The sequence below is a fragment of the Abramis brama genome, assembly GCF_963993115.1.
Source record: "Abramis brama genome assembly, chromosome: 4".
Lineage (NCBI taxonomy): Eukaryota > Metazoa > Chordata > Actinopteri > Cypriniformes > Leuciscidae > Abramis > Abramis brama.
Window position 1 is genome coordinate 19,693,641 of NC_139966.1, and position 19,019 is coordinate 19,712,659.

The 19,019-nt window shown below is 35.5% G+C and overlaps 1 protein-coding gene across 3 annotated transcripts in view; it reads right to left on the reverse strand.

The window, feature by feature from the left end:
* Nucleotides 1–14,064, reverse strand: part of LOC311081120 (NACHT, LRR and PYD domains-containing protein 3-like) — a 73,406-nt gene extending 59,342 nt beyond the window's left edge. The window contains exons 1-3 of one of the 3 annotated variants that reach the window (XM_084111525.1): nucleotides 13,976–14,064; nucleotides 13,566–13,684; nucleotides 4,990–5,188 (exon numbers count right to left, since the gene is read on the reverse strand). In XM_084111525.1, coding sequence (XP_083967651.1) covers nucleotides 4,990–5,132 — 143 coding nt within the window. In that variant the 5' untranslated portion in view covers nucleotides 5,133–5,188; nucleotides 13,566–13,684; nucleotides 13,976–14,064. Of the gene's footprint in view, nucleotides 1–4,989; nucleotides 5,189–13,565; nucleotides 13,703–13,975 lie in introns of those variants that run through there. The other 2 variants (XM_084111527.1, XM_084111526.1) reach the window with 2 other exon arrangements.
* Between the last annotated feature and the right edge of the window lie 4,955 nt (nucleotides 14,065–19,019).

Consider the following 19,019-nt stretch of genomic DNA (forward strand, 5'->3'; position numbering starts at 1 on the left):
TGTTAAGTTCACTTAAAGAAAACTTGTAGTATAAAACTACTAAACTAGTAGTTTACTGAGAGTACATTAAAAGAAAACTTGTAGTATAAAACTACTAAAACTAGTAGTTTACTGAGAGTACACTTCAAAGTTGCTACAAGTATTAAAATAGTAAACTACTAGTATACTCATAAGTTCACTTGCAGTACAAATGAGAAACATAATTATGAACTAGTTGTGCACTTAAAGTTTACTACTGTTACACTTATAGTACACTTAAACATGTACTTTTATATACTTCAAGTGGGCCAATTTAGTCCCAAGCGGTATTAAAATAGTACACTTACAAGTTTACTACTAGTACATATTGACATTATTATACTTACTACATAAAGTATACTTAAAAATATACTTGAACATTACTCAAGTATACTTCATAAAATTAACTTGAAGTATACTTTTTTTTCGTAAGGGAAGGCAGCGTAATCTGCACGCAACCTATCATATGCATGCTGCTTGTATGAATGCAGTCAGTTTTGACCGCAAAATATGAGGTAATTTGATTGGATGTCATGTATTCACAGCATTTTACTTTTATTTAAGGTCGGGTAAAATTAAATGAATGGTAAAACTCTGCATTTTGTTCGCATACCCCCTTCTGTCACCCCATGTACCCCAGTTTGAATTTAAAATGTATTTAATTGTACCGTGCAATCATAACTTACAATATATACATTATTTTAATTTCATAATGGCCTTTAACATAACAATATTGTTGACCATACATGTAACGCTGTTACGTAATCAGGATACAAAAAAAGGTAACTGTAATTCGTTACAGTTACTTCAAAAAACAAAGTAATCAGATTACATTTACATTTTGTAAAAAATAGGAACGCTATCAGGATTACAATGGTTTTATTTAAAACTTAAAAAAATGTGTATTTTAACATAATGATATATTAAGCACCAGGGGCGTAGCCATCATTTCAAAAGTTAGGGGGACAGAATATCAAGCGTTATACTTGTACCTTTGTTGACAGGATTTTGCTTAATTGGCTTAATATGCTATTTATGTTTAAAGAAATAAAACAGAAAGAAAGAAAGAAAGAAAGAAAGATGTTCTGTACTATATATTGCACATAGTATTGTATATTGTACTGTATTGTACATTGTATACTATGTATATTGTACTGTACTGTATTATACAAACTTCAAGCTTTTAAAACTACTTCAAACTTTCTGGTTAGGCTTTTTCAAGACAACTTGAAGTTTGTCTACAAACTTTTTTATCTAATTGTAAAGTTATCGAATTATATATGGTAAACATCATGTAGGCTACACATGTTACAACGCTGCCTGATTCAAGCAGATATATAGTGGATGTTAATGCATGAAAATCCAAATTCAGCATTAACAATCACCATCTTTATTCTAATTGGAAGGGCTTTGATAACATATCTGTGAAAATAAAAGACATTATGAATAAAAAAAAGACTGAAAATAATCACACGTTTGTGCGGGTAGTGAATATTTTCAATTTCCAACAAAACTTGTTAATTATTCAACTCGAGAAATAGGCAGAGTTATTCATCATTGTGCAACACATTTCGGATACCACATGACAACTTACAGTGCTTGACTTTTTCGTCAAAAAGGAGTGAAGAGTTTTTTGCCATTTTGAACTCGTTGCGACCTCTATGAAAGTGATGGATACAGCGTGGGTGCGAGCATGGGCGTGTCGTGATGCACGAGTGACTGATTACCATGGAAACGTGAAAGTCATGTATAGACTATCTTGACACTTTGAATTTTAAATCTGGATGTATAAGTTACACATTGGCCCGCAAAAACCTCAAATTGTCGTGAACACACTTGCCCTATGAAAAAGTGGGCGGGATGAATTTACATTTTATAAAAAGTGTGTGTGGGGGGGGACCGCCCCCACGTAATCTACGCCCATGTTAAGCGCTGATTGATTATAGTTCCTGGTTCTGTGTAACCTTTCTAGCAGAAAATTAGATGGAAAATGTAGAAATTAACACGAGAGTCCCCACAAAGGGGAACTCCCACCGCTAACGCCACAGGGTCAGTCAGTGAAATTAATAAAGTTCACGCCCATGTATTTTGAAAAAGACTAATATGTAGATGGTGTAGAGTTTTTAATGTGTTTAAACTATAATTATTTTTTCCTTGTACGTTAAAGAAATAATAATTAAAAAAACATCTGTTATATAATACTGTAGCCACTACATGTCTGTATAGCCTTTTATATAAATGGGTAGTTGACGTGACGTGGCTTTTTCACCGTCACAGAAGATAAAAAAATATTTATTTCACATTTTCATCATTTAGAATACTATAAATGGTTTAACATTTTCTTGTTTTACATGAATTTGTTGTTTAAATACCGGAGTTATTTTTAATTTTTTTACAACTTTGAGCCAAATTTCAAAATCGTCCTATGGTGTGACGGTAGACAACATTATTTCATAAATATTAACTTTTATAAATAAAGAAAATAATGTTTAAACATCTTAATGAACACTCCTGGCATAATTGTGCAAGTGTCTATTTCACTAAGTGGCAATCACTTTTCCTATACATACATTTCTAAAAGTGTAAGAATTTAATAAAGTTTGTCACAGAAAAAAATGTCCTTTGGTGTTATGCAATAACCTGATATTAAGTTTGGCAATATCATGGACAACTAAATTTAGCTGAAAGACCCCATTCAAGGTCATGTGACTGAAGACCCCTATGAAGCCCATGAGCAGTGCACATGGCAAGTATTTTTCTCAGAATTGTTCAAATATTTAACTATGTTTTCAGACCACTGAAGTTGTTAAGTTTTTTTGTCCTTTAGTGTGACACTCCTAAATTTAATTTTTTAATTACAATTTGTATTTTTAACAGCAGGACTATGTGATATTATGCAAATGTATCATGTCAATTGCTAATAACTGTTCAGCTAGTATTAGCATTGTTCTGTCCACTGTGTGCGTACTCTCCACAAAGTGACAGACAGCTAAACAGGTGTACTGGGCACTCAATGATTAAAGATGACAAGGACGTGGAAGTAAAGTTCAATTCTTTTACTTGTTTGTCTTCATCACTTGTTTTTACAGTGCTTTTCCACTTACTTTGTGAAACTAAAAACACAAGAAAACTTTCTTTCAGTTTACAGTTATATCAGTCACAAACACTCAATACCATGAGGTAAATATTGCATGTGAAAACAGACGGCAGTTATACATCTTATCATACAATAAATCATGACATAATATACAGCCCTAACCATTCACAACATTAAATATGTCAGGTCTACTTACAAACATAGCTTCTTCAAGGCTCAACTCAGGCAGATGCTGCAGATTGGCCAGAGGCCCAACTAAAGCCTCTTGCCATGCCAAACATACTTCTAAAATGGCTGGTCTCACCTAAGACCAACCATGTGACCAACCCCAACCAATAGGAAAACAGGAAAAATTAAGTGAGCTGTCTGCTTTCTCCACACAATCAACAGGTGGTGCTAAACACTCTACACATACATGAAACCAGTGACATCACAAGCATGGTTATTAACTGCCACAAAAGCTCAAATGTCCTTTGGTGTGACAGAAAATGTCACAGGAAATGTCCTTTGGTGTGACGCTTTGTCCTGTCACACCACAGGACACAGATGTCACACCATAGGACAAGACCTCTTTAAGAAGCTTTTAAAACAAATATATAAAGTTTAAACAAAAAAACAAATGTCCTCCTTTATTATTGTTACAATAAACACTATATATTCTGACTCTTTTTATGCAATGACTATCTTTGTCCTTTAGTGTGACATTTTGTCCTATGGTGTGACAAACATAAAACAACAGAAAAATATACTTATTTTAAAATATCTTTAAAAAAGAGTCAGGTTTGGCATTAGGGGAGTTACAACAATATCTCCTCTTAAATAGGTACAATTTCAAACAGTTTTGTAAGGTTGGCGAAAAAGTTTTATTGACATTCGTAGGGAAGTTTATCAGGTTCATCTATCCATGGTGAAAATGATTCTAATTATTACTTTCATGTAAAATAAATATCACTTTAAGAAAATAATGTGAACAATTCTGTCTCAAGTATTTTTTTATGTTATTTAATATAATTTCTTAGTACTTTTTAAATGTCACACCATAGGACAGATTTACAGTACTGTTGAGTGAAAACGTGAATTCATTGACAAAATGAGTCACCACTACTATTTTCTGAAACTGCAGTTTTCATACTCCATAAATATATGTATTTTTTCTTAAAAAGTTATGTTTTCCAAAAAAAGTACTTTTTCTTGGCCATTTGTCAACTACCCAAATACATATACAGGGTTGTGTAATCTCTAGTTGGTGAAACAAGACACGGTTGCTTAGTTTTAAAGTCTGCGTGAATCGGAAGTTGCAAACGACTTTTCTCCAGTGTTGTGACGTATTTCCCAGTGAAAAGGAATATTGAACAGAGGCCAGGGTTTTACTTTAGCGCTCCTCCTCTCCATCTCTGCTCATAGCAGACTAACGGTTTGAGGGGAGTGGTTAAGCGTTTCCAGACCGTAAGTAACTTTTCAGACTTTGATTAAAGATTACGACGGCAAACAATTTTTTTCTGTGTATTAACTTGCACGGATTCATTTCATGCGCTAACAAGTAAATAGGGTCAATTTTGATTTCAGTTGGACTTTAATAGCCTAGTTTTTTATTAGTTTTATTTTAAAATTCATATTTAATAAAAGTACTTTTATGATATTGCTTTTTACTTGACTTTATTTACATATGTGACCTTGAAGGAATCCAAAAGTAATTACATCATATACCCAGTCCTCCCAATCCTGCTCTTCATAGACACAGCTAGATACTGAACATGATGCATTTTGATACTAACAAAACATCAGTAATTCTGATGATCTCTATTTGGCACTGATATTTAATGAATAATTATTTCTCTTGTCCACAGTACTGTCTCACTGTCTTATTGTCTCACCTGGGGATCTCTTTTCCATCACTGAAGGTGACAGGGAGTTTCATGGATTTATCACTCTTCATAGACACACAGCTGGGCTCTGGAGATGTTGCTCTCTGGTTCTGAACCACATCTCCCTCCTCTCTCTCCTCGTAGAGACTCATTTTAACAAGCGGTGTTCTCCTACGATTTAATCATGGTTTTCAGCCCTTTAGAAACACTGAGAACATAAATGATACATAAGAGGAAAATTAAAAACAATTCTAATAAACAATATCTTTCTATTGTGCAGGGTTCCTGAATCTCACATAATTAACAAGAAAACAAATAATAAAAATAAAAAATAAATCAAGAAATCTGCTCATAGGATTTTCAAATTTCTTTGCACTCTGCAAAGTGACTACTACATAACTAGCTGTGAACAGCATGACAGATTACATGAAGAAAATGAAGAGTGTTTTTGCCAGGGAATTGTTATCTTTGTCCTGTGAATTTCACAGTATCACATGCCAGGCAGGTGGTAATTTTGTTGTGGATTAGTAGTGGGTTATGTACCTTCATTTAATATTATTTTGGTTTTGTTATAGTATATAAATTAGAGATGAAGTATTAATGGAATCTAAAGCTCCATATACTGGATCAAAGGAATGCGCATGCTACTCTATACATGCATTTGTTTTATTGCCGACAACATATGTAAAATATGGTTAGATTAAGTTAGATTTTCTTTATTTTTATTGTTTTCTGAGTTCTAGTACCCTCACTCACCTGTCTATTGCGAAATTATAGTGGTTGTTTGGGGGAGAGTAGAGGAGAAGTGCAGCAGATCAGAGATATGCCGAGAGATTTTGGTAATGAAGTTAATTTATTTTATTAAAACATTGAATTAAGTAGCCTAAATAATGTCAATACCAACGCCGGCTACAATTACATGCAACCAAATAATCCGTTTGTAATCGGATTGTAATTTCGAATGAAATTTCGATCGGATTGTAAGTGGTTGGTTTATTCCTTTTCTAATCCGATCAAGAGAACATGTAAACACTTGATCGGAAAGAAAACCAAAACTGAAAGGACTGCACATGTGCAATGACGCTGAAATAGCGTAATGACAAATGACGCGCAGAACGAGCTGTTTTTCCCTGTAGAATAAAGTGTCATATAAATGTGTGTCCTGTCATTCTAAAATTCTCCTTTCACTGCGTCTGTGAAGTGGATAGTAACTGAGCAGGACAATGTTCCACCAGTCCTTGTTTGTCCCACAGATGACAAGGGGCATTTTTACTGTGTGATAAATATAATCAGCACGACAGTTCATATGCTCATTTACTCCAAATTATGACCAGAAATGGATAAATATGAATAGTCCAGTCATTTTATGAAAAAAAGTTAAACAAATTGCAACAGAAGCAAACTCAACTGATTTTGTATCCTCAATATGTCCTGAGTAAGGAAAAAAAAAGCCCCGAAGAATCCCATTAGGGGAACGATTCGAAAAAGACCCAAATATAGCCTATTCATAATTTTTCTTTTTCATAATTTTCTTTTTTATAAATTTTAACCTTTAGATATCACCATGAAAATTACTGAGTTGATTACTTACATCAAGATAAACAAAAAATGTATTACAAGTTTTTTTGAATTGTTTGTTAACATGGACAAACGGTGCATAATCTAATTACGTATGTGCTAATTTGCATAAATACCACAACAGATCTAAACATTGGGTATAGCCAGGGGAAAATGTCTTGTTGAATCTTAACAGTAAAATACTTGATGTTAAGGTCTGAATGGAACCCATTTAGGCTACCCATGAGCATTAATACATAGAGGCAGGAAGAAGTACTTTAGAAACCAGCCTTTATTCATTTTTAAGAGACTGGGTCCGTGGGACTGTTTCTGGGGGACGAGTCTGAGGGAAGAACAGGAGACAATGGTAAGGAGAATGCAGAAGACAAAAGTGGTAAAGGTAAAATAAAATAATAATAAGTAATAAATAAAAAGTAAATCCCCAGAAACAGTCCCACGGACCCAGCCCCAAACCCCATCTCTGCAATAATAATTAATAAAGGCTGGTTTCTAAAGTACTTCTTCCTGCCTCTATGTATTAATGCTCATGGGTAGCCTAAATGGGTTCCATTTAGACCTTAACATTAAGTATTTTACTGTTATTTCTTTCAAAAAGAAAACGTTGAAAATATACATTAAGATGTTTATTTTATTACATTTTGTTTACTTGCGGCAGTAAGTTTCTCCCGAATTTACCAAGAAGTTAGCATTCCAATGCGACATGCTGAGATCCGTCTGTTTACTGAAGTCTGTCATGACCGGTATCGCTGTAAAGCTCTGAGTCTCCTGCACAATGCTATGTAAACCAAATATGGGCATTTCCTTTCTATCAGTAACCAATCGTGAATGTCCAAAGGGGGATTTAAAGTTAATGACGAAATCTCATTAGAGCTATTTAAATCTTTAACTGCCGTTTTCTCAAAATGAGTTTTTTGTCATTCTCCAGTACAAACATCTCAGCCTATGTAGCACCTATGTACACCAAACTTTCCAGTTATACACTTAGCAGATTTGTTAATAAATCATTCCAGACCTGATTTATGTGACATTTTAATCAAAAGAATATGGCGAAAATCAATTTTTTAAGGCTATGGACAGTATTTAGATTTCCTAGGTAATGAAAGCATATATCTTGAAATCCCTCTGAATTTTTTTTTCCATCTTGTGTGTAAACAAAATGAAAAAAGAATTTTGCACCTGGCTTTATCATATGTTCAGATCTATCTACGGAAAATATATGCAAAATAGTGCATATTTAATGAGATCTGTTTGCCTAATTTGCATAATTAAACATACAAATTTCTAAAACTTGTAATATTTTTTTATATATACTTGTGTAAGTAATCAACTGAGGAAGTTTCATGGTGATATCTATTATTTTAAAATTTTACCCTATTCACCTGTAGTGTCTCGCCTTAAAATGACTATAAGTCTGCTGTTTAAAACCATAGACTGTAAAAAAAGATGGACGACGCCCCTTCGCTCTCTTCCATTGATGAGAACTGAAGCCGCCAGTGTCCCGATATTGCGCTGACATCTTGGAACTTGAGTCTGCGCAGTAGCGATCCCGGGACCAGACCTGCGCAGTAGTGAGCAGGAAGTAAAGCCGCGAAATCAACGCTCCGCCCTCACTCTCGCAGAATGCACTCAGGGCGAGTGCTTTCTGCACACTTTTTTAAAAATTGATTGCAGTACGACAAGAGGCTTGTTAAAATAAAGTAAATACAATCTTCTCAGTCCTCCGAAGATCCCGAAAAAAAGTCTGTTGGTGCTTCAGTGACTACTTCGCTCAGAGAACCTGTCAATCACAGCTGTCAATCATGACGTTACACCACCGCATCACGTAACTAACTAAAAAACAACTTATTTTTGAAACAGACACTTGAACTTACATCAGCATGATAAAAACGACAGCAAATGAAAGAACCCACCTTTGGAAAAAAGATATTTGAAGTGTATTTAATTGTTTGTTGGTCTCACGTCCCGTTGAATAACACAGGGAGGCGGGGCTTATGACCTATACTAGGACCAGTCACTGGGGGGCGATCGAGACGTTTTGGCTTCACTTTTCAGGGCTTGTGCGGCACGCTTGTTTAAAACAAATAAAGAACCAATGTAGGAGAATGGTTATTATGCGCAAACAGCAGGAAACTGTATATTCGCACAGTGTGCGCATGTCAAAAATATATTCCGATTTGAAGCTTGTGACATATAAACGCACATTAACCCGATCACATGTTTAGCGTTCATGTAAACACTACGTTCGGATTCATCATTTGGAATGAATTCAGTCCGATTGAAACAAAAGTTGTGCATGTAAACGTAGCCACTGAGGAAGAATGCCTGCCCAACAAGGCTGTATAACACTGTACAGGGGTGGTGCCGCTCTTCTCTCTAGTATATGGGACGTAGTCTTGAACTTGAAACTTGACTGACAGGGGCCCAGGTAAAAAAAAAAAACAGATAGACTGGCTAAACCAACTGCAGATACATAAAGAAAAAAGATAAAAAGATCTTCTTTTTAAATGTGAAACAGGTTTTTGACTACACACCCGCACACATAGGCCTGTAACAACACTTCAAAAAAACTTTTTTTCGAACACATTAGTAAACATTAATATAAAGAGTCAACCACCAATGGTTATGCAGAATGCAATGCAGAAATGAACAATGATGGAATTACGCTTTTATTGTGATTCAAACTTTAAAAGTGTATTAAAAATAAAAACAATAGGCAAAGTCATTGAATAGGGAAACAATAGAAAATGTTGGAAGTCAGGCAAGGACAGAGCCCATCTCTTGTCTACCCAGATAGCATGTAGTAATCGGCCCGAGCTCGGCTGCCCCGCGGCGCCTGCGGCTCAGACTCGGCATCGGCGTTTGTTAACCGGCCCGAGTGTGGCCCGCAGCTCACTCTGGCACATGCATTTTTGTTACGGCTGTACAGCACTGGGCCGATTCATGCTCGCCGTATCTGGCTGTAGAGATCCGGGCCACTTCTGGAAATGACTCGGCTTAAGTTCAATCAATGGTTTTAATGAAGCAATAATTAACATAAAAATTATTTTAAAATTGACATAATTTCCTGAACGTATTTGATAATGTGCTATCTACTCGTTGAATGCCGTGAACTTGCCCAAAACAAAATATCTGCGGTAAAACTTAAATTAAACTATACTAATAATAATAATATAGTGTCGTTTTGCACAGCATTCTTTAATATTTATATAACCATAGCAAAACGATTTTTTTTTTTTTGTAATGAAGCATGCAGATCATTATTTACATGTACTATTTTAAACGTATGTGCGCTCAGGTGACATCATCATCCCTCGCACAGCAGTGGGAGGGGTCTTATTGTACCTGTGGTGGCTGATCACAATGTTTTTGCAGTTTGGATGAAAAAACAACAACAATGGATTATTTAGCAAGACATACGAAAATGGGATCATCTAAGAAAAAATGGGTAAGCATCGATGCACTTTTATTTTCTAGTATTTTATGTAACGTTAGCAGACGCTCTGAAAGGGAAGTTAACAGCACGCGTGAGACTGCATAACCACATACAGCTGCTAGCGCAACTTACTTGCATAGAAATCCTCCTACCACCTAATTCGCCTAAGTGATAGCAGGTGTGCTCATTAATACCATACAAACAGTTCAGTTCTTTTAAAATTTGTTTGTAAAATTGTTCCAATCCAATGGCCATATGCAGATAATGTTATCATTCATTGGTTTTTAAAAGCAGTTTCAAAGTAACTGGGTAAATGCCACATTCAAATAGCCTAGCCTATAGCATTTAGCTGAGCTCGAACAATGCACGGCAAATTTCAAATCTTGCATAATGAATGACGTATTTCCGTAGCCTACACTGATTGGACGACGGTCATTGAATGGACGATAAAGGTGTACACGCCATAGACTGGTACACCGTTAAGAGATCCAGTTTCACAAAAGTTTGACAACATTTCAACGTTGGATTTCAATCACAAAGGTAAGGTTTTTACTACTTGATATGCTGTTGGACTCGGACTCTTGTTATTTTAAAACATTCACAATGTCAAATTGTAACAGTGATTAGTAGGCTAACTTTATTTTAGATCCAGTTATTTTAAATATAAATTCTCAGTAAATGCATTTAATACCAGCCACTCCGTAAATAATCTAGACCTAACTGGACAACTTAAAAAGGGTATGGTTCATTTGGTAAATTTTTCTTCATGGTAAAGATGACCTGTGCATGGAATTGCCCTGTGGTTAACCCCAAAATGAAAAGTCTGCAACAACATCATGAGGGAATAGATTATAGAACTTTAATTTTGGGTGAACTATGTCTTGTGTATGTAAATTGTACATATATTGCATTCATCCATTATAATCTGTATGTTTTGCTATGGCACTATTTTAATTTTATCCCCCATTTATCTGTTCAGGGGGAATAAAAGAAACCACTCAAGTGAGAGTGATGAAGATAATTTCTTTGCTAGCAAGTACTGGAAAAAACAGGCAGAGAGACTGGAAAAAACATGCAGGCAGAATTCAGGATCATTCAGAAGTTGTTGCAGCACCGCAAATACCGTCACCCCCACTGACTATGGTAGACGCCCTGAGAACTCCATCCAGACACACATATGGTATTACAAGTCCCAACATCTCTAGGAATAATTTAAGTCCATGTACCGGTGCAGTTGGAGATGGAGACAGCACCTGTTGCAGTTCTTCATGTGTTTGTAAGTATACACAACTTCATCTTTTAATTCAACTAAAAAGTAAAGCGCAACTAAACAATTTTAACAAAACTAAAAAGAGTTCTGTTAAACTTAAAATAACCCACTGTTAAGTTGTTTTATTCTAATTGTTTTTCTTTGGATGGTTGTCCAGTGGGTAAATATTTAAGATTTAACTGACTCTTTATCCTACCAAACACTATATGAAAAAACAAGCTTCAAGTTCATTTATGCTCATTTATTATTTTTGTATTTTGCAGCCTGCTGACTGAAGTTTTTAAAGCACAAGAGGTCATCAAGCAACAACTTGTCATGGTTCTTAAAAATCAGCAAAAACAGAACAGTGCTCAGTCGCAGAGTGATGAATGTCCAGACATCAGTTCATTCAACCTTCCTTTGTCAGATTTAACTGATCTGGAAAGGCTTGAAAATCAAATAAAGGATCAGCCAGAACAAATTAAGAAGTTGGTAAGTTCAAGCACTTGCATTTTTCACACAATTTGTCTTGTATGTATTATATTATTATGTATACTCTGTTATTGTTGTTTTGTGTGTGTGTTTTAAAAAGGTAACCTATTTTGGAATTATTGGTGGGTTTTCCACTAAAGAAGCTGTGGGGTGTATCCTGGGAAAGCTTTTGTTGAACTTTTGTCAGTAAGTTGATGTTATATATACTCCAGCGCATAGAGGCTGTTATACTGTCTGTTGTGTAAGACTACTTTCATATGAATATGTTGAATATGTTTTTTTTTTTTTTTTCTTCTAAGGGTTTAAGTAACATTGTCTTTTCTGATCTGTAGTTAGAGGGGAAAAAATCCATCATATGTAGGTTGCACTTGTTTGATAACAATCATGTTATTTTTATCAACACTGTGTTGCATGACAAAGTATAACTATCTATTTTTGACTATTGTTTTCTATATTCAGATGCAGTGAGGACAAATGCCCTACCAAGATGTCCACTGATAAAGAGGTGGGAAAATGTACAACAAGATGGCTACAACTTGCTCCTGACAGGGATGAAGGAAGGAAAGAGCTAAATCTAACAACGTGCTTTGAGCAGGCTTCAAGAAGGCTTTTAAGATGTTTCTTCATACTTGTGCGCTTTTTACACAGGCATATTTTTTATTTTTATTAAAGTTTTTAAAAACTGGTGTTTTAGGATATTTCTTAACTTGTGCAATGTTATGTTTCTCATGTTCAAATTTAAGTCTTTTAATGTGTTTCTTTACACCTGTGCAGTGTGCACTTTTTTTTTTTTTTTTTTTCTTTTTTTTTTTTTGCGAAAATTGATGCAAGTTTATTTCTTTATACTAGTGTAATTGCCTAAATGACTTGGGTGTTTTAAGTTGTTTTCATGATGTGCAATTTTATAAATAAATATGTTCTTCATATTTTCTGGCCTTATCATTTGCAATAATTATGGGATAAATATTAAAATGTTTTAAGTTTATGTTTGCATTTTGGATTGACGTTTAGCATTTTCTTTCATATCAACACAAAACTGATTACATGGGTTAGGTTATTCAAGAAGCATCAATATAGGTAGTCATAATAACATGGCAAGATTGAATCGCGCCAGCTCCGGCGTGCAGTGCGCATTTGTGACGGCCCGATTCCAGGTTGATTGCGGCAGTGTCGGCAAGTAAACGGCTGCTGCATCTGGGCCGATTGATTCGGACCGGAATCGGCCAGTGAGTAAACAGGCATCCGGCACGAGTGCGGCAGAAGGAAGCGGGCCGACGGGTAAATCTCCGGCAGGTGAGAACCTAACCCGATCTGGCCCGAGTGTATTTTGCTATCTGGGTAATATCTTTGCGGTTTCTTCCAACGTTCCAAAGCAATGAACACTGATTGTAAAAGGTCAAAAGAGGTAATTTTATCTTCCACTTGAGCAAGATATGAATAGCTATTTGTTGCGCTGACGAAAAAAAAAAAAAAAAAAAAAAACAGTTTTTACCTGCGCGTGAAATGCACTATGCTATACAAATAAACTTGACATACCTTACCGTGTTCAACAAGCACAAACTGTATAAAAATGTAACTGGATGTGAAATAAAGATTGAAACTAACAAGATAGTGTTTTCCTCCTTTGCCATAGCAAATGCGGGGATTAAAAATGAACGAAAATAATCCTCTCCCAAAGGAGACGTGACAATTTGGGAAAAGAAACGAGAGTCATTGTCCAGGGGAACAGGTTAATTCATGGAATAGATTATTGTTAAATTTGTGGAAAATCGTAAAACAGAATAAACCGACATATGGCTTAATTTCTATATTAATTAATGGGCTCTCACGTACCTCTCTTATTCAGCACGAATCCAAATGTTTCCATGGTGACAATGTAGCATGGTAACAGCAAACAATTAAAGAATGGAAGCACGTTTCCTCGGAAGGCCCAACCCAACCTGTGGCTACACCTATTTTTTACAGTCTATGGGCTACACTGAGGGAAATAGAAAAAAAATGTTGACCTCGATGTGAATGTTGGGAAAACCTCATTAAAACTTGGACTGATTCATGTTTTGCAGACATGTACTACATATGATAAACGTTCTCTTTTGCCTCATGCCTCGAGTATACCCTGCAGTAAACTCTCAATCGAGTTTTATCATAAATAAAAATACCACACGCACACGCATGCACACACACGTCAAGATATTTATATGAAAACGTCATGGAAGTTATGAGAAGGACATTACTGGACTTACCAATAAATATGATAGAACTTGTAGTCGTTGGTGCAGCAGTCTAAAATGGCGTTTTACCAAATACTTTTGGTTTCGATTTCTAAGCTTGAAGGATCTGAAGGATCAAATAACAAGTATTATCACGACTGTGACTGGTCTATCCTGACAGCAGAGGGCTGTGATTGGCCAATAGTAGGAGAGTGCCACTCATCCTTCTTCCTGTAACCTTCTAAACATATGATCTGTCCAAGCATAGTTACACTTTACATAAACGCCAATCAGACATTGGGCTCAAGTTTTATATCGTAGAGTTATAAAAAGTCATGAAATGTTCTATTTGGTTGGATTAGGGAATCCCTCATATTCAACAAGAAAACATTACCACTGAGCAAATATGGGTCTTACATAATTATCCATGAATGACAAAACGTGTTTGAATCTGTCAAAAAAATGATTGAGCAAAAGTTCCCTTCACGTTTGTCAGTAGTAGTAATAATAATAATAATAATAATAGCATTTTGCTGAAACAACAACATAAAATTACACATGACTTTTAATCCAAAATATATGTATATATATATATATATATATATATATATATATATATATGCATATATATATATATATATATATGCATAGTTTTCCATCTCAATTTCAAAGTATGGGCCTTGTTACTGGTTCCTGGAAGAACATTTTGACGTGGGTTTTATTGTTAAAAGTGATGCGGAACATGCGCTATTGCATCCTAGAACAGACATCAATGGTATCAAATGAAATGGAGGTAGGGGGCTGTTTAAACTGTCATGAGCCTGCACAACGACAGGAAATAAAAACACAGAACAATCTTGTGGACAAATTATTTCAACACACACTGCAACGGTCTCACTATAACATCTCACTTTGTGAGTATGTTTTAAAAAACATACTTATAACACTTAAATAACACTTTAACATAAATAACATGTATTAATAGCACACTTAAAACACTTTTAAATGTATTAATTTTACGCACATTTTGCCAATCTTGAAAATTACAGTAATATAACATTTGTCTATATTCTTTAAAAAATATCAATGAATATTAGCTGGTTATTTAAAATGATTAGAAAATAATTCAATATTCAGGGATTGACTTGATAGCTAGTGTTGAACCTACTGTATTGTTCATGCCTACCCTAGTATACAAACAATATATTAAATTATATATATATATATATATATATATATATATATATATATACACACATTATTTAAATCATACCCTCATTGGGGGCTGAGCTCCCCTAATATTGAAATCCTAAAATCGCCTCTAGGATCGCTGCGTCAATGTATCAACACTGTCACCTTTTAAGTTATCTTATTATTGCTTTAAGTTATCTTCATTAATAGTTGTTAATACAAATGCAACTGTTCATTATTAGTTCATGTTAGTGTAGCGGGGCGCCGCTCAAGGGGAGGCACTCCTCGACTACCTCTACATGCACGACTACGCCACCCTGTTTAACAGGGAAATACTCATGAATTTAATAACCCACAAAAAGGACACACAGGACCGTTGTTATCGAGGAAGGGCCAGAGACGTGGATAGAAAGATACAAATTTTTTATTGTAGTCAGCAACAATCTTAAGACAACATTAAAAGACTGGGTAGTCATGCAACACTCTCAATACTCAAGACGTCAAGGAGGAAGCCGAGGCTTAACAATGGCAGGTACACTACTTTAGTGAGCACAAGGCTCCTATAAATCACTCTTACCACCCTGTGCACAGGTATCACACGCACACTCCAATACGGTCAAGCATGAACGCACAGCACTCTGTGACAAAACCTCCACCACAGCACGTGAGGGCCTACTAGCAGCCTGCCTTGAAGCCTCGGCTCCTAGAATGAGAGCAGAAATTACTGCACTGGTTTCAACATACTACAAGGACGCTAACTACAAAAGAAAACACACAAATAAGACATTTAAATCAACTACGGAGCCCGGGAAGTCACCTGTGGGAGAAAAAAACACAATCCGTGGCGACGGTTTGGCAATCCGTCCGCTCCGTTTATAAACCGTACTCACGAATTCTCAAACTGTTCCCTCGGTTTAACAAATCGTGCCCACGGATTAATAAACCGTACCCACGAGTATCTAATCCGTGCTCTCAGATTTGTAAACCGTGCCTTCAGTTTTTGTAATCTGTACCCACAAATTCATAAACCGTGCCCACGCTTTCGTAATCCGTTCCCACGGGTTTGTAATCTGTACTCACGGATTTGTGACTCGCCCTCATTTTAGAAGAACACGTTAACGAATCTTATTGTATAGCGTTTTATTAAATATTAAGTGGAATACATCAAATTGACATACGTCTGCATGCTTAAAGTGATTGTCAATTGTAGCGGGTATGGGTGGAATATACGATTTAATATGAATGACGTGCATCAAAATCTTTTGTTTATTTGTGATATAATCTTAGCACTTTATTATTATTTTCTAACCTGTATTATGACTGATATTTGACGAATTGCTTTGTTCATTTTTGTGTAAGTTTTGGACAAAATATGTAGCCTAAAATGTAATAATAATAATAATAATAATAATATTATTATTATTATTAGAGTTAATAACTATAAATGAGTTCACTAGACAGTAATATGTGTATCATAAAATAATTTATGAATGCTTTATTTTTAAGCAAAAATTATGCAAAAAAATGTAGGCCTATTTTATCCAAAACTGTAAAAGGTTAGGTTATAGCCTATAATAATAAAACATTGATAAATTATTTGATGACAAACATATTACTGTATTACTAAGTTAACTCGTTTATAGTTCATTTATAACTTTAATAATAATTAATAATAATAATAATAATAATAATAATTATTATTATTATTATTATTACTACTACTACATTTTAGGCTATACATTTAAAAGACGCTTTTGTCCAAAACTTACAAAAAAATGAACAAAGCAATTCGTCAAATATCAGTCATAATACAGGTTAGAAAATAATAAAGTGCTAAGATTATCACAAATGAACAAAATATTTTGATGCACGTCATTCATATTAAATCGTATATTCCACCCATACCCGCTACAATTGAGAATCACTGTAAGCATTCAGACTTATGTCAATTTGATGTATTCCATTAATATTCAATAAAACAATATACAATAGGATTCGTTAACAACGTGTTCTTCTAAAACGAGGGCGAGTCACAAATCCGTGAGTACAGATTACAAACCCGTGGGATCGGATTGCGAAAGCGTGGGCACGGTTTATGAATTTGTGGGTAACTTACTGATTGCAAAAACTGAAGGCACGGTTTACAAATCTGAGAGCGCGGATTAGAAACTCGTGGGTACGGTTTATTAATCCATGGGCACGATTTGTTAAACCGAGGGAACAGTTTGAGAATTCGTGAGTACGGTTTATAAACTGAGCGGACGGATTGCCAAACCGTTGCCACGGATTTTTTTTTTTTTTTTTCCTACAGGTGACTTCCCGGGCTCCGTAATCAACAAACCAGAACATAACACAAATGATATTTAAAATTTTGTGCCAACACAGAGTGTATACATGTAGTACAAAACTATCCCAGGTAGCAAACAGACGTTGGGCCAACGTCAATATTGGTTGGTTACGTTGGCCCAACCTATCTGACAGAAATACAACGTTGGGCCAACGTTGGTATGGTCAGCTGCAATTGCCCACCACTTCCCTCAAATATATGCATGCAGCATTTCATGTTTTATCATTCGTCCCAGTAAACATGGGGAAAAGAGTGTCTGGCTCCTTTTTATGACGTTGTTTCTAAGCAATACAATGCATCAAATGTGTGAAATCAGAACAATGTATTTATTAAAGATTACAAAGAAATGACAGGACATCGTATGACAAAAGATGGTTACATAAAATAAAAACAGTAAAAATGGATAACGTTACCTCTACATTCACATTTTGTGTTAAACTGAATATGTAGCATAAGTGGGTAAAATTAGTTAACAGGTTCAATCTCTCCTTTTTTAAAAAGTATTTTATTTATTATTAAAGTTTATGCTAAACAAGTTTACTGTATAAATACAGTTTAAGTAATAACATACAAAACCAAGACAAAATATGTGCAAACCATTGCATGATGTCCAAAATATAATATATGCATTGAATGTGTAAAGTCCAGGATCTTTCATAAAGTGCTGTGACACACAGTCTGCTGTAAACGTTACATCTGGTCTTAAATCAATTTTCCCTTAGCATACTTTTTTTTTTGTTTGGTTCCTGTTTCCGACCGACCCTGTCAATTTATGTGCGACACAAAATAATTTTATGAGCTTGGGGAAGAAATAATACAAATTAAATAAATACACAAATAAAAAACTTTGAGGCTAACTATAATTTACGTTTTTGTACACGGTGCTGCATGACGCAAGCGGTACTACGTGACGTTAGCAGGTTCCAGCTCACCACGCCCTCCCTTGTACGAGCTACCACACATAGTATTGCATCAGTTAGGACAGCTTCAAGTTAGCGTCGAGATTTATATTTAGTACAGTGGTCAGGAGGGTACGTAGGTGTAGTGTTGCTGGTTGCAACAGCACTGCTGGACGGCATAGCTTCAGACTTGGAAATTAGGTGCCAGTGTAGCTCAAGTGTGCTCAAATTCAGGTTAATTTTACGCGGGATTGCTTCTCCAACGCAGTAGAGGTGGAAATGGGCTTCTCCACACAGCTCGAGCTGAAAAGCGACGCAGTGCCGAACGCTGCTCCTCCTGCATGGACTCCACCACCGCAGCGGCGTCTTGATGTGAGTGATCATATATATTATCACAATGTATGATTGAGTAAGTGAGTGATGTAGAATAGAATGACTGCTGCGCTAGTGCGCTTGACTTAAAGCCTCTGAGCGCCGGCCGCGCGCGCGCACTCACGTCAGAAGAGCTGAGGCGCGAGCTCATTCTTCCAGAACAATCGGGTGATTTAGAATTACCGTTATCTTCAAACCGTCAGCATTCTTCTAGACTTCACTGAACAGTCGTTAACCCAGCCAGTCCAAGGTAATCTGCTCGATTCAA